The sequence below is a fragment of the Peromyscus leucopus genome, chromosome 6, assembly GCF_004664715.2.
Source record: "Peromyscus leucopus breed LL Stock chromosome 6, UCI_PerLeu_2.1, whole genome shotgun sequence".
Taxonomy (NCBI): domain Eukaryota; kingdom Metazoa; phylum Chordata; class Mammalia; order Rodentia; family Cricetidae; genus Peromyscus; species Peromyscus leucopus.
In genome coordinates, this window is record NC_051068.1 from 17,880,432 (window position 1) to 17,902,848 (window position 22,417).

The window sequence follows — 22,417 nt, forward strand, 5'->3', positions numbered from 1 at the left end:
AAGTGTGTCTGAGCACACATTCTCACACCTAGAAGGTGTGGGAGAGAGAGGTTTCTCCACCCTTGCTTTGTGTTATGATATAAATGCTGGCTTAGGTTCCATTGGCCTGAGGTGCATGGCAGGCTTGAGTTGTAAGAGGCTTTAAGACAGTCAGAGTCCCCTCCTGATAGTGCCAGCACTGGCCACTCACAGCGGATGGGTCCTATCCAAGTCCTGGGCTTGGATCTGGGGGAAGTTTCTGGATGTTTGGGTTATCATGGGTCCTCTGGAAGAGCAGTACATGTTTCCACTAAGCTCTCTCTCCAACCCCCGTCAACTTCTCTTAAGTACAAACCCCCTCTCTATTACATAACATACTTAAATTATCCAATCCCAGAAACTGAGATTTTCACCATATGAGATATTTTAACTACAGTTTTCATGAATTATTTAATAGCCCAATGCAAATTAGAAAATGAAACCACAAAATAGTATTTTTGTAGTAAACATAATAAAAGTAACTGTAGCCTTTATTTATGGTCCTGGCATGACAACCTCCATATCCATGTTACATCAGACAAATCATTTAAGCTTGGCAACCCTCAGTTTCCTTCAATAGTAGACTCTTATCAGCTACCTTACCTGGTTTATAGGGAAATAAATAACAGGCGTATAGTGAGGATCAACATGCGAATGTATGTTATGGTATCTTACAAAGGCATACAAGCAGCAGAATTAACGTTATTTTATTATTGTTTTGTTTTGTTTTGTTTTGTTTCTAAAACTGTGTCTCATGTAGCCCAGGGTGGACCCAGACTTGCTAGGTAGCTGAGGCTGACTCTGACCTTCTTATTCTCCTGCCTCTACTTTCTAAGTGCTGGGATTAGAGTTGTGTGCCACCATGCTGTTACTATGAGTGGCACTGAAATTGACAGTTTGCAGAAAGCTTGGTTTATCCTAATCCATTTAAATTACACTAAACCTCTGAGAACATAAAAGATAGAATCCTCTTATATGAGGAAACTGAAATGTAGAGAAGGCTTATCCTTGCCATCAGGAAGTTCTGGATCCTATAATGGGTAACAGTTGAGAAGGGTCAGAGTCTAATGATAGTTAACTTTACCTGACACTTCCTCAGGCCCTCCATCTATTGTTCTCCAAGTGTTCCTTAGGATGCGGTACCACCAACTCATGTCTACGGATGGCCGGCTCACTCACCTTTTTTACTTCATACTTGATGGCAAGTTTGACTCGACTCAGCGAAGCCTTGTGCCTGTGTGTCTCCAGAGGCTCTGCTGATTCCAGATCTCCGTTCAGAATGGCTTCCACCTCTTCCGAGTCCCGACACAGGTCCAACACGCCCACTACAAAGTCTTTGCATTGCATGGAGAGCTTCCTGTAGTCATTCTAAAATAAGAGGTTTGGTGTTTAACGTCAAGAATTTCTCTAATTCATCGGCAAGTGCTTGGGGATAGGGGAAGGGTAGTAAATAAAGGTCCCCCTGCCTGGGTAGGGTAGGTAGCCCCTACCTGGATACAAGGCTGCTTAAGGCAGATACCATTGGATTCTCCTGTCTCCACTAAGTTTCCTTCTGCCCAGCTGGAGAGGTCTGAAAATTATATGGACATGATCTTACTTAGATGTGGAATCTTAAACAGAACAGAATGGTGCTTAGCAATAGGCCAGGAGGTAGAACTGGTCAAAGGCACAGTACGCTAATTTGCTTAATTTAACCATTCAGCATTGTATATTATCTCGGCACACTATATGATATAACATAATATGTTCAATTATTATTTATCAATTTCAAATTTTAGCTGGGCTATAGCTCAGTAGTACAGAGCTTGCCTAATATGCATTTGGCTCTGAGATTTTGTAGGGGTATTTGCTTTTGAGATAGGGTCCCACTCTGTATTTCAGACTGGCCTGGAACTCACTGTGTAGCCACAGCTGGCCTTAAATTAGAAATCTTCCTGGTTCTGCCTACCCAGTACTATGATATCGGTTGTGCACCATCACACCAGTTTATAAAACTAAAACTTCTCAAAAAAGCCAGGCATGAGAGCTCACAGGAGGAGGATTACCAGGAATTTGAGACAAGCTTGGGCTATGTAGTGAATTTGAGACCCTGTCTCAAAAAAAAAAAAAAAAAAAAAAACAAACAAAATAACTCCCTGCCCCTGCAAAAAAAAAAAAAAAAAAAAAACTCCAACAAAAATGTGGTATACACATAAGTGACTGGTTTGTCTTAAATAAACAACAGAAGTATGACTGCACATCTTAACGCCACAAACACTCCGGTTGCCTGTGGTGTCTGCAGACATACCAGGATCCCAGCTCTAGAGAGCAGGGAATGCACCGCTCACAGGACACCAGGGGTTTCTGTCGACGTGTGACAAGTTTGTAAACTGCTTTGGGACACTGGAATTTTATACTGTGCTGTCTTTCTTTTTCTTTTTTCCTTTCTTCCTTTCTTCCTTTCTTCCTTCCTCCCTTCCTTCCTTCCTTTTTGTTCCTATTGTCTTCCTCTTTTATAAAAGCAATTAACTAGACCCAGGAGGGACCCTTCTGTTACATAAAAGTTTGTTTTATGAAGGAAAAGGAGAGAATGGCTAAGCGCCAATGCTGAATACCAAGAGTCAAAACAAGTTTTATCTTGTTGTATAAGCAATAGCTATTCTGAAGCTAAAGCAGGGCCACTTCCATACTGGAAACTTTCTAACGTGGCCGACTGATGCAAAAAAGGATCATATATGAAAACGTGCCCAGTTTCTTATCCGTGGCTTTGAGGGGAAACGTTGCTTCTCAAACACAGATCTAATACCAATAGTATCAGTGGCACCAAGAACCTGCCAGAAATGCAATTCTTAGGCACTGCCTGGAAGTAAAAACTAAGGAAGGACCCAGCAATCCCATACAAGTCAGAGTTTGCAGATGACCAATAATAACTGAAGAAGGGGCGGGGCCTGTCCCAATAGAGAGCCATCTTTCTGGTTTGGCTGAAGGGCATGTTATCTTTCCTTGCAGAAACGGAAGGAGAGAAATGGCTGATTATATGGAATTGGATTCTCCAGGGTTACAGAATATCAATACCTGAGAGAAAAGTTTCCAGGCCACTGGAACTAACACTTTGCTAAAAATAATCTGTGAATCTTTAATTCCATTTGCATATTTATTTCGTGTGATGGATGGTTGGCAGCCTCCCCGTTACCTTCTGAATGGAGCTCTATTTTTAGCCCATTGGATCCAGTTAAGGCACCACTGGCTGTCTCTGAGGGAAGTGCCTCACTTTTGGAAACCCCATTTCTGCCTTGGTGACTTTGACTAAAAGTTTAGCCTATAGAGAAAGTTAAACCAGACACTCTATAATCCCAGAATTTAAGAAGCTGAGGCAGGAGAGTGGCAAGTTGGAGGCTAGTCTGGGTTATATAGTGAGATCCTATCTGAAAAAAATGAAAAATTAGCCACATAATAATTTAACTGATGCATTTGAAGAAATAGAATTCCTCATTTTAATGTATTTTGAGACACTGTGTCTTGATAACCAAGTGATACTTCACACAGCAGAATTTCTAGGCCTCAAAAAACATCATATTTCAGGAATACATGAGGAATTCCAATTTTCTTCCCTTAAATAATTTGATTTGGTAGGCAAAAACCACACCACCAACTAAAATAAACAAGAAGAGAGAGGCCATTTAAAGGATACACAGACTGGAATAGTTTCCACTTCAATTATCAGTAAATTCAAACAAAGAACATAACAGTTAATCCTTAATCCCTCATAAGGGAACAGACAAAATGAATAAAACCCCAGTCTCCATTCAAGCTGGTACCATTAACATGATAATATTAATAAAAGATGCAGTCTCTTGTTCCTATGCAGAGTGGGTACCTTCCATTCCTGAAAGCTAATGCAATATTTTATTATAGCTTACAGGAGGATTACATCCATGATGTTTCCATATTCAACTCCTTTTTTTCTTTCTTTTTTTTTTTCTTCCGGTTTTTCGAGACAGGGTTTCTCTGTGTAGCTTTGTGCCTTTCCTGGAACTCACTTTGTAGCCCAGGATGGCCTCGAACTCACAGAGATCCGCCTGCCTCTGCCTCCCCAGTGCTGAGATTAAAGGCGTGCGCCACCACCTCCTGGATCAACTCCTTTCTCAATACAGTGCTGTAGATGCAGTTCCCTCATGTCATTCCTTGGTTCAGGGTGTTCTGTAAGATTCGGTGTGACACAGGTGGGCCATCTCTCTATCCACCAGAAGTCAAAGAGACTTTCTGTGCTTTGAAGCAAGCTTCTGCAGTAATAACTCTTAAAATTATAATCTGGAAGTTGTTCAGTTGAAAGGAATGAGTGACTTTTCACACAGCCTGACAGATAAGTCAAGAAAAGAAAGAAACAAACAAACAAAAATAACAACAACAACAACAAAAATGCTTCAGTGATAATACAGGTTGTGTATTGTAATAAGGATAATGGCTTGTTTGTACAGATTAAACAGTTACTACTGGAAGATGTCTATTGCCCAAGTACAGAAAACACTCAGAGGAGCAGATAATGATGATTTTATTTTTAAACACAGGGTTTTACTCTGTCGCCCAAGATGGCTTCCAACTCTAGGCGCAAGGGATCCTCTTGTCTCAGTCTCCTTATCCGCTTAGGCTACAGGCATGTACCACGTCACCTGGCTACTGGTAATTTCCTTACTTCAGTCATGGCTTTTAGGTCTATCCAGAGTGCTCAGGAAAAGAAGGAGAACTCTGGGCAAAGACACACCCTTCCCTCCACTGCTAAAGAGTGCACTGTCTGCTGGCCCACCCTCAGCTCCTCCCTGCCTCAAACGGCTTCACAACTCAGATCAGATCAACAGAGACACCAAACTGCTCTCAACTTAGTTTTGTTGAGACATCTTTCTCAGCATCATGATCCTCTTTACAAAGTCAGGTGACCAGAGCAGAAACGGAAAACTCCAAGGACCTGCTACCCCTGAGGCAGAATAATGATGTCCAATTTCGTCACAGCCTCTCCACACTCCTTATAATGTATATGGTTTAATCTCCATTCTGATCATGCACCAGCTGTGGCAGAATCCTACCTTCTGCTTGACCTGTGAGGACTAAATGCCGAGAGCATGCTTAGCATGCATCAGGAGGCTTAGACGTGCTTCAGGGTCAGAAGGAATGTTATTTTGGACATAAAACCCAAGATTGGGGGTGGAGAGATGGCTCAGTGGTTTAGAGCACTAGCTGCTCTTCCAGGGCGCCTGAGCTCAGTTTCCAACACTTACATGGCAGTCTATAACTGTATGTAACTCCAGTTCCAGGGACCCCACAACCTCCTCTGACCTCCAAGGGCACCAGGCACACATGTGGTTGCACATACATGCATGCACAGGCAAAACACTCATACATATAAAATAAAAGTAAATAAATCTTAAATAAATAAGACCTGGGCCAGGGATCCAAGATGCCCAGATGGAGTTTAGTCAGTATGACCTTGGCCTCTGTTTTCCCACGCCGAGAGGTCTGTGTGACTAGATGGTTCCCAGCTAGATCTCTCCCCGCTGTAAGCTGCTTTCTTACCTTGGGTCATGTCCATTTTCCATTTTCCTTCTAGCTCTGCTCTGCTATGGTGGGGACTGAAACTGTTTTCTACTTTGAAAGAAAAGTGGAGGCACAGGGAGGGCAGATAGCCTTTCTTTCTTTCTTTCTTTCTTTCTTTCTTTCTTTCTTTCTTTCTTTCTTTCTTTCTTTCTTTCTTTCTTTCAACCATAAAAGTGAATCACCAGCTCAATTAGAATCTGTGTTCTTGTATCTTAGTAAACAATAGGTGGATGATTAGACCCAAGTCTCCATTTCTCAGAACAGATGTAGACATCATTTGCATATCCACACTGTTCCTTTAAAAACATGTCACTGGCTGTCCTCCATCAAGTGCTCTAAATCTATGACCTCGAGTGCTCAGACTCCTGAGACAATGACCTTCACATGTTCTCTGTATTCCCCAAGGGACTGTGGGGAGTGTGCAGAGGGTGAGAAAGTATGCATTTCAGGTCGTCACTAAGATGCTCGAACAGGTGTCTGAAAGGGGAAAACATCTCCCGTGCTTGACCAGGGAGGGGCACACTGTCTGTTCCTTCGTTTTCAGGCCAGGACTCTGAGCTGCAAATCCCTCTGGGAAGGAATATGGTGAACGGCACAGAACAGGGCAAATTAGGTTACCTGCTTTCCTCGGGAACGAGCTTTGCTTGCCCTGTCCTGTCAGCACAGCGAGGCGGGGTTAGGGCTTTGACTGTCTAAAGCCCTGACAGGTGGACACGAGTGCGGGGTGAGAGGGCAAAGGGGAGATGGGATAAGAAAGGACCAACAAAGACAGCCAGGGATGGGGAAGAAAAGGCATGTGGTGAGGCAGGGTGACTCTCAGTGTGCAGAGACTGACTCCTGAGAAGCTGCCCTGTTCTGGCTCACAGAGGGTTCTGTGACTCTGAAGCTCTCTGCGTAAGCTGGAACGGGGAATGCCTGAGATACAGATGGTGTTTGCATATCCTCGGCCATGGTATCTAACCTTGAAAGCTCAGGTGTGTTTTCTCCTCTTCTACTTTTTTACCAATATTTTCCCACCTCTGGAATGTTCTCAGAGGTGACTCTTCAAGTCAGAGAAAAGGAGATTCTAATCTAAGCATTACTAATATGGATTTAGCTGGCTTCAGGGGGAAACTATGAATAACAAATTCTCTTCCATTGCTCTACCAAGGCAACTTGTCTGTGTGGAACTGCAAACATCACCATCTTTAGTAAATTATTAAACATAATCCTAGAAAATATTCCCTTTTATGGAATTTCCCTTGCAGAATTTCAACATATATCAAATAAGTACATAAAACAGGTTTCTGTGACATTTGAAGTGTCAAATAAACAAATTTAGAATTATGCTTTTATGACTCTCTCACAAATAAAGAAATGATGTTTAAAAGTATCTTTCCCAGATCCTTTCCTACTCTCTCTGATAAGTTTGAAGCTTTCAGTTTGCTCTACCTGTGGTCTGTCTAAAAGGTTTTCAAGCCTGGTGTGGCGGTGCATGTCTGTAATCCAGGCCCTTGAGAGGTGGAAGCAGGAGGATCAGAAGCTCAAGGTTATCCTCAGCTACATAACAAGTTCAAGGCTAGCCTGGGCTACATGAGACCCTGTCTTAAAAACTCAAATATGAAACAAAAACAAATTTCATCGTGAATTCAAGTACATAATACGTCTATTATGTACTTCTTTTCAAGTAGTACATAATAGATGTCCCTACAGGGAATAGATATCAACCAAGACCTATTTTATTCTTCAATTTTCCCACATTTCCCCATTTTTTAAAAAAACAAAATGTGCAGATTTGCATCAGAAAAAAGAGCATGAATAGATTAACAAGATTGTTACACTGAGGCCAGAACTCCCCCAAGACACAGTGAAGATTGACAAACACCAAGGGAATTGGTTGTAGGTGGAGAGTGGGCAAACTAATCTGTGCCATTTTCTTGAAACCCTAGAGAAAGCAGATTTTCCTTAGCTTGAATTATATTGCCAACTGCACTTGAAAAAAAATAATCCACTTAACTATGAAAAACTATATTAAGATGTGAAAGACAGAACAAGCACTCATTCTGATACTACTATTCTATGCTAAAAAGATCGGATGCTGAGGAACCAGTGCTTGCACCCACTTCCTTACCTAGAAGACAGGAGAGTGGAAATCTGCTGAAGAAGCTGATGGAGTTTTACCTTTGTAATTAACTACCCATTTTACCCTAGTTTTAAGGACTAAGAGCATTTAAAATCCATAGGAGGGGGTGGCAATAGAATAAAAGTTTAAAATGGTCCACCACTAATATAAGATTTTCATAAAATAAAACTGATTGACAGAAAAAAGTAACTCATTAAGAAAGCCAGCAAAGCAGAAAAAGCCGTGTGATGAAGCAAGCCATTTTTCTGTCCTTTGTGTTTCTGGGTTGACCCAATAGTCACAACTCATCACACTAAATAGTTGTTCAAAGAGTTCAGGGTGAGACATTTGTTCCATTAATGAAGCAACTTTAATATTAACAATAGTATAGTAGTATTCTATATATGCTTTTTGAATTTTGGCTCTGGGAGGGGTGCCCAGCCTTGATTTTGCCATATGACACTGCTGTCTACCAATGTGCTGAGTATAAATCATCACTGTCCTGGGATGCACACAGTCTTTGAAGCACATGCTGGACACGGCTACATCTAAAAATATGTAAAGCCTTGGGGTCATGAAAGGAACTTCAGAGGAACTGACACTCCATCCGAGAAAAGAAAGAGGAGCCCCGCATCACAGTGATGGGGTGCAGACTTCTGACACAGCAACACCATGCAGCCGAACAGAAAGAATCTAGAAAGGAGGCAGACTTGTCACGTCTCCCTTTTAGCAAAAGGGGACACAGAATTTCTGGGTTCTCATACTTATCCAGGACACAGAGCGGCCACCACCACAACCTCTCTCTAAAGCAGTGTGTTATGTTACGTCTCCAGGGTGAGTCTGCAGCAGCATGTCAACGAGAGGAGAAAAACCATCAGAGCGCACCTTGTAGTTTAAAATCCACTGCAAGACACGCTGTACTCTCAGCATTTGGGAGGCTGAAGCAGGGGGACTGCTGTGAGTTCTTGGCCATCAAGGGCTATGAAGTATGAAGACAGCCTAGGCCGTGCCGAAACCAGAAACTGGACACGGTAGCCCATTCTTGTAAACCCAATATACAGGAGGTTGAGACAGAAGGACTGCTGTGAACTTGAGGCCAGCCTGAGCTATGAAAGTAAGGCTCTATCTTAAAACAGACAAACAAACAAAATCCCAACAGACCCAACAGGCACTGGGCAGAGCTGACTCTGGCTTCCACTGGCCTACCTTGAACTCCTTCTCTATGTTGGCTAGCTTGGCCAGCTCATTGCTGAGTTCCAGGGCTGTGAGCACCGGGTCCTCGCTGGAGAGCGACAAGTATGCAGGGCTGGCCAGTCCCTTGTACGCGTTGATCCTAGACCTCGAGTGGCTGAAGGCATCAAGCCGCTGCTTCTCGGCACAGTCCGCGCAACGACAGAAGTAGTCGTGAGGTCGCTCGATGCGCGCGCCCTTGAGTAGCAGCAGGTGCACCACCTCGTACTTATGGCAGTGTGCAGCCAGGATGATGGGCGTGATGTCAGGCGAGAAGCGTGTACCATCCTCATCATAAGCATAGAAGTCGTCGTCCCGCAGTTCCTGCTCGCAAGGGCTAAGTGTCAGGCGTCGGCTGGCTGCAAAGCCTGGGTGGCCAAGGATGGCCTCCACGATGCGCACATAGCCCTTGCTGATGGCTAGCAGCAGCGCATCACCGATCCGTGCCAGGTTCTCCTTCTTCAGCAGCAGCTCGGTCACCTCCAGATGCTCATTGCCTACAGCCAACTGCAGTGCGTTCTGACCCATGTAGTCCACACAGTTGACATTGAGCGTTTGTGACTCCTCCAGCATCTTGCGCACCACGGGGATGTTGCCGTACTCTGCGGCGTCCAAGAAGCGCTCCTCCTCGGCTGTGAGGCTGGGCCCACGAGCACCAAACATGAAGGCCGGGCCACGCACCGCCTGGCGCCGGCCCTTGTCACGCATCCCTGCCGTGCGCCACCTCGATGGGCTGCCCTCCGAGGACCTGATCAGTGGGGTGACAAAACAATGTGGGACTTTGAGGCCTGTAGCTTTAGCCCCCAGCAGACCCGGCTGCAGACCCGAAGCCAGGGAATGGCTGAGGAAATTGCTAAGATCAACCACCCCAACTACCTCTCACCTAACACAGGCTGCCTTAGCTTCAGGGAGGAGCCCACAGCCCTTCCCAGTTGCACATCCAGCTCATTCTGCCTTTAGATAGAAAAATAATGAAGTAATTTTCATGCACCTACCCAGTAAAAAGCACACTCGGTGCCCTGCGGCTTCAGCCCGGTTCCTGCTGTTAAATAGCTTAGCTACAAAGCACTTGACCTAGCACGTGTGAGGACCTGGATTCAATCTCTACTACCACAAAAAGAAAAACAATCCTGGAAATAGTGTCTAGTGGACACTCAACATCCATGCTCCAGGCTAGAGTACTCAACGGAGGTTAATTTTTGTCAAGAATCAGGACAGAATAGCCTTCTCTAGTTATCGTACATTCTAAAGCAAAATTATCTGCGCCGCCCGGTATTAGGCTGAGTACCATCTTACAAGGTCTTAGCTTTAACTTTTTCTCTTAAGAGAAAGCCTTCCCCTACCAAAGGTTTGTTTGTTTGTTTGTTTTACAGGATTCATCTTTGCAGCGACCTAGACAAGATTTACCAAACATAAAACCCAAGCATCAATCTAGATTTACTTAATTGAAAATAACTCTCATTATAAGGGTTGTTTAATTACTAAAATCACACATTTGCCTTTTGAACTAGAAGGAAATTACTTGACTGGTGGATTAAAAATCACTAGCGTTACTTTGTGAACATAGCTCCAGGTACGGCTCCTCTAGCTAGAACGATGTGCCCTGAAATCCTCCCACCAGCCACACCAGCTGAGATGTAACTGCATCAAAGTCATGCCATAAACCAATGTGTGCAGAAACTTCAGTTTACACCTTAATTTTTATGAGTCTGGGTAAATAATTTTATTGCCTTGACCTTCTTAACTTACATGTAATATGAGAAGTTAAAACCAGAGGGTGGTCCCTCCTGCTAATCCCAGAACTCAGAAGGCCAAGACCTTGTCTCCTCAAAAAGGAGAGAGAGAGAGAGAAAGAGAGACAGAGAGAGACAGAGAGAGACAGAGAGAAAAGAAAAAAAGAAACACTTTAAAATAATAAATAATGCCAAGCCCATGGCGCAGACCTACAGTTTCAGCTACTGGGGAATGGTAAAGAGAGAGGCCAAGTTCAAGTTCAAGGCCAGTCAGGGCACCTTAGAAAACTCTGCCTCAAGATAAAAACTAAAACAAGGTCTGGGGAAGTGGATGAGCTGTAGGGCGCTTGTCTAGCTTTCGAGAGACCCTGGTTCTAACACCCAGTACCGCAAAAAGGTGAATAAAATGAAAAGTCCCAGACTTTGTGTGAGTTTATAAGTAAAAGCTTTTGTAAATGTTCTGAGTCTCTGAAAAACATTGCAAAATAAACTATATAATTTTAACATTGTGGTTATCTGTAACAGTTCAATGATTTATACATTTTCCTGGCCAAATATTGTGCAAACATACAAACCTGTATCTTTACCTTTATCCAGTTGTGTGAATTTTTTTCTGATTCGAATGCTCAAAATAACTTTCTTTTAAAAAAAAAATCTGCCGATTTTTTTTGGGTATGAGCTCTATCAAAAGGTATCAGTTAAGCTTTTTTCCACATTACTGACTTTTGAAGCAAATAAACCCAACTTAAAAGTGAATGCCTGGGAAAGCAGTCATTTTATTTCTATCGTATGTGTTTCAGAAACAGCTCTTACCACTGAAAAAATGTATTCACAGAGTCAGGGTTTGAAAATTCATGAGAAAGGACACCAGCCTCCCTGGGGGCCTGGCTAAATTAGGGAGCTTCCCCAGCACAGGAAGTGGGGTACCAGCATCCAGCTCTTCTCCGCTCTTTAGGCTCCAGATCTGGGACACAGCAGCCCGGGCTTTCCAGTGCTTCAAACAGGGGTACCTAGTGAAGGTGCCCATGCTCTGGCTCTCCAGTGCTGAGAACAGGGTGCCTAGTGAAGGTGTCCATGCCCTGGCTCTCCAGTGCTGAGAACAGGGTGCCTAGTGAAGGTGTCCATGTGCCCCAGGGCACATGATACTTCCGGGACACCCCATTTCCACTGCCTGCCATACTTCAGAAAACAAGGCACAGCACTCTCAGCTGCTGTTTCCCTCAACACTGGGGCATGGGACTGAAGGACAGGGAAGGGACTTCCACCTTGCTCTTGTACCCTCACACACAGTTTGAAGACTTAGTCATGAGCATAGTTTAGAGTTTATAATGTTTGTGTCTTTTAACCCTGTCATTGACAATTACTTAAAAATATAGGTACCTTTGGTAACCATTACACTGTAATCTTTCTGCAGTTAAAAAAGTGGAGTGTAGGGAGATGGTATGCTGGGTGGTGGGGAAACTCGGGAGGGGCTCAAGGCTGGTAGGTGACTTTTAGACAGACACAAAGCAGACAGTAGCATTCATTCACTGGAAGTGCAGAAGAGTTCCAGACTCTATCATGAGGTCTTTAGGAAAATCTTGTCTTATTGAGGATGATTTATTGGTATTAATGGTACTCATTTCATTGGGTCAATATTCTTACTGTGGTTTTGAATGGCTAGAATTTCCACGTCATATAAAAGGTCTTGTTTCTGACATTGATAATATGCTGATATTACCTAGGGCTAATATAATGGGAATATGTCTATGGAACTCCAACTTACACTCATACAGATTATCTTTCGAAAATGAATTCTTATTGAAGTACCACATCTTAATGAACAAAATTTTTAATTTAATGACTTGCTTACAAAAAAACTAGCTGTAAAGAACCTTACAATTTTTTGCAAAAGGGCCTGAGTTGAGAATACTAGAAAATGACTATTTCATGAATTTTTCTCTTGGTATTTCTTAGTATTTTTAGTCTGCCTTTTTTTTTTTTTTTTTTTTTTTTTTTTTTTTTTTTTTTTTTTTTTTTTTTGTATTTTCGAGACAGGGTTTCTCTGTGTAGCTTTGCACCTTTCCTGGAGCTCACTTGGTAGCCCAGGCTGGCCTCAAACTCACAGAGATCCGCCTGGCTCTGCTTCCCGAGTGCTGGGATTAAAGGCGTGCGCCACCACCGCCCGGCTTAGTCTGCCTTTTAAAAACAGTGTCTCTTTCAATCACTCTATAGCCAAGGCTGTCCTAGAACTCACTATATAGTCCAGGTTTACCCTGAATCCATGGTGATCTTCCTGCCTTAGTCTCCCAAGTACTGGGATTCTAGCTAGAAGCCACCATGACTAGTATTTTAAATTTTTTTAAATGCAAGTTATAGAATATGATATTAAAGAATACACACATCAACACACAGTTGCTTACTATTTTTGTTGTTCTGTTATTTGATAAGAGCAGCTAAAATCTACTCATCTGTCACAAATTTCATTTACTGTACAATTTTATTACTTAGAATCCTCCTGTTATAAATCAAATATCTTACTTAGCATGTCAAAGTTGTCCTTAATATTTATTTTTCCAGAACCTTTGTCTCCACAATATATGCTGGAATTAAAATGTTTGATTTTAATACTGTGGTGGTTTGAATGAGAATGGCTCCCATAGGTTCAAATGTTTGAATGTTTGGTTAATGGAACTGTTTGGGAAGGGTTAGGAGGTGTGGCCTTGCTAGAGGAGGTGTGTCACTGGGGTTAGCCTTTGAGGTTTCCAAAGCTCCCCCTCTCTCTGTCTCTCTCTAATTGCTGCCTGTGGATCAAGATGTAAAGTTCTCAGCTACTGCTCCGATAAGCCCGCCTCTAAGCTGCCATGCTGCCCACCATGATGGACATGGACTAACCATCTGAAACTGTAAGTAAGCCCCCACTTAAACACTTTTAAAAGAGTTGCCTTGGTCATGGTGTCTCTCCACAGCAAGAGAACAGTGACTAAGACAAATTCTACACAGCAAAAGTCAAAAGAGCCAGTCTCACGCCATCTTTAAAAGATCCTAAGAGTAGCCGGGCAGTGGTGGCACACACCTTTAATCCCACCACTCCTCAGAAGGCAGAGGCAGGTGAACTCTGTGAGTTCAAGGCCAGGCTGGTTTACAGAGCGAGTTCCAGGACAGGCTCCGAAGCTACACAGAGAAAACCTGTATGGAGGAGAAAAAAAAGATCCCAAGAGTGACTTAGGTGTGAGGCCTGATCTCTCAATCAAAACAAACCATTCCTTACACTGTCACTTTAAAGTAAAAGAACTGAATGAGAGCTACTTATTTCATGGGAGCCACGGTAAGTGAATCCTTTAATTTTCCTTCCAGAGCTGAAATAGACTTCCTTCATCTTCACTGATGCAGCGAAGTCGGCCTCCGTGAGTAAACAGGTCTCCAAAGTCAGATGTGCTTGGCATGTCTCTTCCAGCTTTTGAAAGAAGCAAGGAAGATGCCAAACTCCGACAATGGTAACAGAACATTTTCCAGTAGTTTTCCTCTCTTCAGACCCTCACCCAATGGGTCTACCCAGTCAGCACCCTGAGGGCACTCTGAGGAGACGTCCATTCCCACCAGGCACTGGAACAGTACTGACTGAAAGTACAAATCCTGCAAGGCTGTGTTTAGGTCCTTCATTAGTGCTCATGTGGACAGCCTGAGCATTTAGCTGCTATAGTCTGAACTCTTTTCCTCTCGGTTCTGCCCCTGGGACCATATGAGGACATAACATAAGCAGTTATATATCTGCAAGCCAAGAAGAGTCCTCACCAGGACCTGACGATGTTAGCACCCTGATCTCAGAATCCCAGGCTTCAAAATGGACAGAAAACAGATCTCTGCTGAAAATACAATCTATAGGGCCTTATTGGCACAGCTGGAATTGAATAAGACCCTTTGCATTTGTTTAAATAATATTTAATGCTTCTTGGGATCTTTGTATTTGTACAAACATTTAATCCGATGAAAAGTTCTTCTGGGAACTATTTTTGTACAGCCATTGGGAACCTTCTGCTCCACTCCACTCAGAGGTAAAAATACAAGCGACACTCCCCAGTTGTCATAACTTTCCATGGAGTCATCTGACCTCCCTAATATTGTTCCTTACAACAGTGACCTGAGTTCTACCTGAAGTGTGCTAAAATGCAGACTCCCTGTCTTAGCCCAGAGGGACTGATTCTGCATCTCCCAGGGGTGGGACCCTGGGATATATATTTTAAATGAATAGCCGTAGCAATTCCTATATACTAAAATATATGGGGCCTTGCACCATAAGCCAACAGAATTATTCTGTATCAATGACCCTGGATTATCAGGCTTTTCAGCACTTTTCACACTGGCCCTGCCAAAATTAAAATTAAAATTAAAATGCTGTATTTGAGTAGCAAAGGCTAATGGACATATAACTCTACATCCATTTAGTTGTTGTTGTTGTTGTTGTTTATTTTTTGTTATTATTTAAAATTTGATCTCCATAAGGTGACTGCCAGAGCAGCCTACAAGGTGTCTTTATCTGTGATCATTTAATGACATGTTCTTGCTTTATCAATAAGTAAAGCTTTTCAAAAGGTTACTGAAGGAAGGAGCTGGAGATATTGAGCAGATTCAGCCAAGGACACCTATTCATTACGCCTTCTATAAGGATTCAACTCCTAAAGTCAAATCACTCCTGTACATCAAGAAGCCACTCTCGAGATGAATTTTTATACTCCATGTGTTTTAAAGATTATTCAAGTTATTTAAATTTTAAAGCAGCATGATAACAAATATCCCTTTAGTGACACTATTGCACACGATCCTGAACAGCAAGGTCATTTCTTACTTATCATCATCCATGGAGCACATCCCAGTGCCTGAGGAGAGGTGCTCGTAAAGTGTCTGCAACTGAGCTACCTGTCTTCCCATGTGACCCAAGGTTCCCCAGTACAACTATCCATCCTGTAACTCAGAGATACCCAAATCAAACCAGCATTCCTAACATGTGCATCTCAAAGTCCTAGTCAGGCTGGGAAATGTCAAGGTCATCTGTGGCCCAGGATTTGATCCTGCTAGTCACAACGTCCTGAAGTTTTCCTTCGGGCTGTTCTCATGCTGGATCTGTCTTTGCATCCTTGCCTGTGCCACCCTGCAGGGCTTTATCACATCCCCACTGGGCTATCACAGCAGCTCTGCAGTGCAGACAGGAGGAAAAGCAGGCCAGCCTCGCTGAACACCTGACATAAAGGCTGTGCTTTCAAGGCACTATCAGATTTAATTCTCCCAACAAGATTATGAAGCAAACTTTTTTTTCTCTACCTCATAAATATAAAAATTGGCAAAAAAAAAAAAAAGAAAAAAAAGAAAAAAAAAAACCAACCCAAAAAACCAAGGTCACACATCCAGTTAAGTGCAGGTCTGGGAGACAGCGGCATCTAGTCCCTTTGGTGTTTCCTGGGACTCCCCCAGTCACCCCCAGCATGGTGTCTTTCTCAGACACTGGTCTCCCATGCCACACCTCACAGTCCCTTATGACATATTTCAGAGTCGATACTCTTCTAATTAGCATTCAGGAATGTCCACAGCTCCTTCTGCCTGGCCTAGCCAAACTTGTTCTTAAATTCATCCCTATCCATCCTGTAAACACATAATCCCTCTTCCTTCTCTACTATCAAGGGTATTTTCTAAAGATTTGTTAAGATACTTTTTTTTTAAATTTTTGTGTTTCCAAGAACAGGGTCTTTGTTCTTGTTGAGTGAGTAACTTTCTTGACTACTAGAGGGTGAGCATGCAACACAGAAAAAGATCAAGTGAATGTTCTGGGTGTTACAAGAAAAAGTAGGGTTTTATGAGAAGAATTTGTGGAGAAAAAGAAGGCATCCATGGCTGAACCTGCTCAATTCATTTATTTATTCATTCTGAAAGACCCCCACCACAGCATGATCTCACCATGTGGACAAAACAGTTCTATTTTCCACAGCAGAGCAGGAAGCTCACTGTCCCAGAAAAGAAAGAACCAAGAGAATAACAGGACAGGTTACATGTCACACGTGGATTTAGGAAGGTCAGGATGAGTGGGTGTTTCCCAGATTCAGTAGAGATGCTGCTGCACAGTGGGAGCTTTCTCCTGCCACTCCTGACTCCCATGTAAGATGAGGGCCAGGGAGCCTGCATCAAAGCCAGGGTAATGTACCAAGGGTGGGTGGACCACTGGTGCCAAGAGGGAAATGGAGGATGCCATGGACACCAGGGATGCCAGCTATAATCCAACAGAGAGGGAGCATGTTTTCTTACAAAGCAAGTCAGCCGAGAGTGGGCACCCAAGTGGGTATCAAACATGGCTCCAAGACCAGAAAGAGTAAAAGAACATCAACACTCAAGCCAGCTTCTCAACATCTGACATCACAGCCTGCCATCACCATAATAACCAAACCAGAAGAGAAGACAATTCCTTTAACCAAGTGGGGGCGGGGTTGCTTTCATCTATCTAAGGATATCTGGTGGGGACCCCAGAGACACATAACCACCCCTCCATGGTGTCCACACAAGAGCAAGGGAAAGGATGGCTTCCTGGGAGTACTGAAAATCACCCAAAGAACACTTTCACTATATCCTCAAACAGCTAAATGAGGCCAGCCTTCCCGCATCTCTCCAAGCATGCTCAATGGCAGGCATAGCCGGGCCATACAGGGTTGAACCTCTTTGGAGACTGGACAGACTCTGGAAGTAAAAGCCTTTATCCACTGGCTCTGGGTACAGAAAGACACTGCCCTCGTTGGCCACATTCCTGGGTAATACAGAGCAGATCTTCTCTCCCTGACAGCTCATGTAACTGCTTAATTGCTTAATTAACTTAATTGCTTAATTTATTGATTGCTTAATTCACTTGCTGAGTAAGTATCTGTTTAGTAAGCAAAGAAAACAAACAAAAAACTTAAAACTAATTTTCACCACATTCTGGATATTGGGTTATTTCGTCTCTTGTGTTCGGCCCTCTGGAGACTCAAGGGAAAGGTCTGTTCATCTAAGCTATTGTGAGGGGTTTCTTGTCTCTACTATACCTGCTTCTGGAATGTTCCTTCTGTTGAAGTTTCCATCCCTGAACATCTGAATTCTACCATTCATCAGTTTTTCTTGCCACGGTGCAGCTCACATTGTACCTTAACACAGAAGACTAAGTTCCACAGGGCGAAGCCTAGGTGACCAGCAAATTCTGTTCATTCTGAAATGGAAGGTCTTCTAACCGTTTCTGCAATGACTCTTGACTGCTGAACTTCTGTAGTATGGATAACTTCATAAACCGAGACAATTATTCCCCTCGATTTCTGTCTCCTGGATTATTCTCTTGGGTGGCACAAGTGTGATAGAAAATAAATGCTCAATGCTTATTTTAAACTTCTTATGGCTTCTCTACAAGGCCTAGAATAGTCCAGTCAATATTCAAAATACTTGCTAGTTGATACTACTGTTGATGATGAAAAGGCCATCTGAATGCTAAGTGAGGTCCTAGAGGTCACAGAGAGGTAGGGAGTTAGATCAGAGCTCAGAAGACTTCTCTCAGACATTCTGAGGTATGTATGTATGTATGTATGTATGTATGTATGCATGTATGTATGTATGTAGTGTTATGTATGTATGTATATTACATGCTAACAAGAGAAAAAACATCAAACAGAAAACCAAAATAGTTTTGTGAAATTATATACTAACCTTGCATGTTGGAAAATTTTGATTCTACAGTGAACAGCGTCTAAAATGGCTGTCTGGATTGGATCCTGAACGCCATGAGACTATCACTCAGTGGCAAATGAACACTATTAGTCACCTTGGATTCTTTATTAAAATGAGGTAAAGAATTAACCAGATACTCAGTTCATATAGCAAACAAGTGATGTCATCGGCAATAGCCATGCACCATGCGATGAGAATAAAACAAAAAATGCCTTGATGGGTCAGTCTGTCACACTGAAGAAGGAGGCTGAGCCAGCTGATCAGAACTCCACCACTCATGTTGTGAGCAGCAGGAAGACCAGAAGTGAGACAGGTGAGAAATGAAAATGTGTCAGGAAGCAGCCACTGTGCTACTCGTGGTGCTGGAGGCAATGGTTTGGGAAGAAGCTGCAGGCTCTGACAAGGGACCTGAAAATCAGCAGTGACATGTCAGGACACAGACCACCTGTAGTCCCCTAGCGAGCAGCACCTGCCAACCAACATAGTCACTGCCAGAAACAGCTGATGTCATTCAGCATGCCTACACACATGTGGCGGTAAAAGAAGAAATCACCGACACAGCTCAGCAGTGCCACCCCAAACTTGTATCTTAACACGTGACCATGAAAGGGAAGAAGTGGCATGGGGACCACTCTGAATTTCTGCAGCCCCTAAGAGTGACAGCACCACCACCACTGAGTCTGCAAGTACCTGCACACATCCAACATCACAGCCCATCATCATCACCATAACAACCAAACCAGCAGGAGAAGATACTCCATGTAACAACGAGGGCATAGCTTCCTGTTACAAAGACTCCCGTCCAGTGCTGGAGGGCTGGCTAAGCAGACAAAGGTGCTTGCTGACAAGTGGACAAGTCTGATTCTCTGGACCCGGGTAGTGAAAGAAGGGAACTGACTATAGCAAGTTGTTTTCTGACCTCCACAGGCCCCCACACCAACAAATAGATAAATGTTACAAAAAAAAAAAAAAAAAAAAAAAAGATGTCCATGCCATGAAAATAAAATGTAGAGATCAGACCTGGAAAATAGTTGGGTCTCTATAGTGAAGGGTCTCTAAGTTACTGTCGGTCAGAATTCCATCAGAATTATTTTTTAAAGACAGGGTCTCACTGTGTAACCTTGGCTGACCTAGAACTCACTCTATATCCCGGCTGGCCTTGAACTTACAGAGATCCACCTGCCTCTAACTCCCAAGTGCTGGAATTAAAGGTATATACCACCGTACCCAGTTCACATTCAGAATTAATACTATAGTAAGCCTGTTAGGTGTATGTTAACTGTAAGGGACAGGAAGCTGTTGGATATTGGAGGAAGGAAGCTCGGGTCTCCTATCTTCATCTTCTTCTGAAAAGCATGAATGGTATTTTTCCAGATTGTTAGCAACTAAAACCAGACAAAGCAACAGAGCAGTCTGTTGCCTCCAAAGCCCTCTAGGAACAGACAAGGGGGTGCCAGCATTTCCTGCGTGACTCCTGAGGAAACTTCTTTTTTCTTTTTCTTTTTCTTTTTTTTTTTTTAAGCTGAGGATCGAACCCAGGGCCTTGCACTTGCTAGGCAAGCACTCTACCACTGAGCTAAATCCCAACCCTAGGAAACTTCTTAAATGTGTATGTATACTCAAGAAAGCACCAGGCAAACACCTTCTAGAATGTACATATTTATGCTCCCTGGAATACATTTGTGCCTAATGCCAACTTTTGTAATACTGTGTTTGTCCATTTTCATGCCTGTCTCCTCAAGGATTCAGTAACTTCCCACAGAGCACAGGCTGCCCCTTTGCCCATATGCCTGGCTCTCACACATGATGGAGAGTACCTGCTGAAAAGTGGGTGGGCATATGGTATCAATACTAATTGCTACATCTGAAGACTCAAGGAATAGACCATTTCCCTCAGACTAAAGAATACCATTAGTCATGTATGACACTATGTACAAGTAATGGTAACTCTCCAATAAAAAGAATATAATGAATGCATTAATGAAAATTAATAATCAGTCATTAAAGTAATATAATACAACCACCCTTTCAATCAACTTTTCAATTATAGATTTCTATTGAATACATTTGCTCCTTAGTACACCCTGGCCCAGAAGTATTCAGTAAGTTAAATGACTTTTGATTTTGATCTTACATAAAGTAATGTCTTACCAGGGAAATCTGAGGGCAATACGGGAGACATCATAAGATTAATAATCTCTAATGATCAACTAATAATGTGGACTTCCTTATAAAATATATTCATTTTCATGATACCATTTGAAACTGGTTTTTACCATTTCAGAAGACTAGAGATAATAAAACAAAATCCTATGAATTCACTATATAATGGAATAGGAATAAAGACAAAGTAACTTCAAATGACAAAAATGGACTGGTTCAAGAGACTCTTATTTGGCTACTTAAATATTAATCACTGTTAGTTAATTCTGCATGCTTTGCCTCTTATTTTTCTAGAAGCAGATAGACCTGGCTTTCTTTCATGAACATCCATGTCCAAAGCCCAAAGCCTGAGGTTTTCAGATGTCGGTTCCATTCTACCTCATCATCCTGCTACCTGTGTTTCATTAGAGAATTCAAATCACCAACTGTATTTGACAGAATACATCTAGAGATATAAAACTAGAGTAAAAAAAATCACTGAGGTCAAGGACAGGTTGGACATCTGTGGGCATTTCAATATCAATAAAAGCTCCAGTATCAAATATATCTTACCAGTTAATTTTTGAATACTGAGGATAGGAGAGGATTCTTTCTATATCTTTTGTTTGTTTGTTTGTTTGTTTTGGAGACACTGTCTTTTCTATGTAGCCCAGCTTCAAGCTCATAGTGATTCTCCTGCCTCAACCTGCTGAATGCTGCAATTATAGGTATAAATCACTATGCTGAGCTTAGTTTTCTCTCAATAGGGTCGTTTCTAGACTAGACAACAGTAGTTAAATACCCCCGACCTCGCTGCTAAAGCAAAGACAGAGGGCTGTAGCAGGCCTAACTATTCCCATAAAGTCAGCGCTATTTCCCTTCAGTACATGTGTGAAGCTAGCCACCTCCAGTCCACATCTCAGCCCCTCTGGGGAAGGCTCGACTCCCCATGGTCTCCCCGCACAGGTGCTAGCTAGACTCCCCACTTAGAGCAATACTGTTACATGTTAAGGGCATTATGAGGTAGGCTGAGAGCCCGAGTCTGCTCCTCAGATGCCTGTGCCCATGCAAGGTGATCATGCTCCCTGAGGAGCGAGGTGATCAGGGCTTCTGCCTACCAAGTGTACAGGAGTTCTGCCAACAGTTTTCTTCCTCCAACACGTTTCCCGTGGTGTTTTATTGCCTAATTGTAAACTGGGGTTATGGTTTATGGGATACTGTAGACAGGAAAATCTTAATGGTTAAAGATAATTTTAATGAAGAGAGAGAGAGAATGAAACACTTGCTATCCCGTCAGAGGAATGAAAATCCCTAACATCCTACTCCTCAGAGGATGGGCGGTGCAGGACTTGGATCCGCTGCCTCTTCAGTACTGAGGCAAGCGATGGCAGTAACACTTGGCAGGGTCACTTTCGTGTGGAGAGGTCCTCATCTCTCCTTTGCCCAGGCTTGGACCTCCTACTCACCTCCCAAGCATTCTCAAGTTGATCTGCCACCAGCAGCTGCCTTGCAACAATGACTTAATTGGATCTCACAAATGAGTTAATGCTAATTAATAGTTCCCTATATTGTTCTTCCCTGGAGTAAACTTATTTTAAAATGTCTTTGAGGAAGAGATAAATGTGTTCACTAAAGGAGGCCACCGCACAAACAGCACAGCCCTGGCAACCTGGATATTTCGGATGACCTGGGACTCCTGGGACTTAGAGATCCAGTTGTAGCTTCGGCTTCTTAATTTGTAAAAGAAAGCAAGAGACATGGCTTTCTGTTAAATGTGGAGCAGGAGTTCTATGATGGGTTGGGATGGAGACATGGGGGTCCGTATACCACTGCAGAACCGATTATCTACCCATTTGCTTAAAACCATGTCATTACTGCAAACATAATTCCTTCTGCAGCCTCAGTCCTGTTACAA

General features: G+C 42.9%; 1 protein-coding gene across 3 annotated transcripts in view; it reads right to left on the minus strand.

The window, feature by feature from the left end:
* The window catches only part of Trpc3 (transient receptor potential cation channel subfamily C member 3), a 67,232-nt gene that overhangs the window by 38,864 nt on the left and 5,951 nt on the right, over window positions 1-22,417 (minus strand). For all 3 annotated transcript variants that reach the window (XM_028889834.2, XM_028889833.2, XM_028889836.2), the window contains exons 2-3: window positions 8,894-9,665; window positions 1,198-1,386 (exon numbers count right to left, since the gene is read on the minus strand). In XM_028889834.2, coding sequence (XP_028745667.1) covers window positions 1,198-1,386; window positions 8,894-9,665 — 961 coding nt within the window. The remainder of the gene's footprint in view (window positions 1-1,197; window positions 1,387-8,893; window positions 9,666-22,417) is intronic.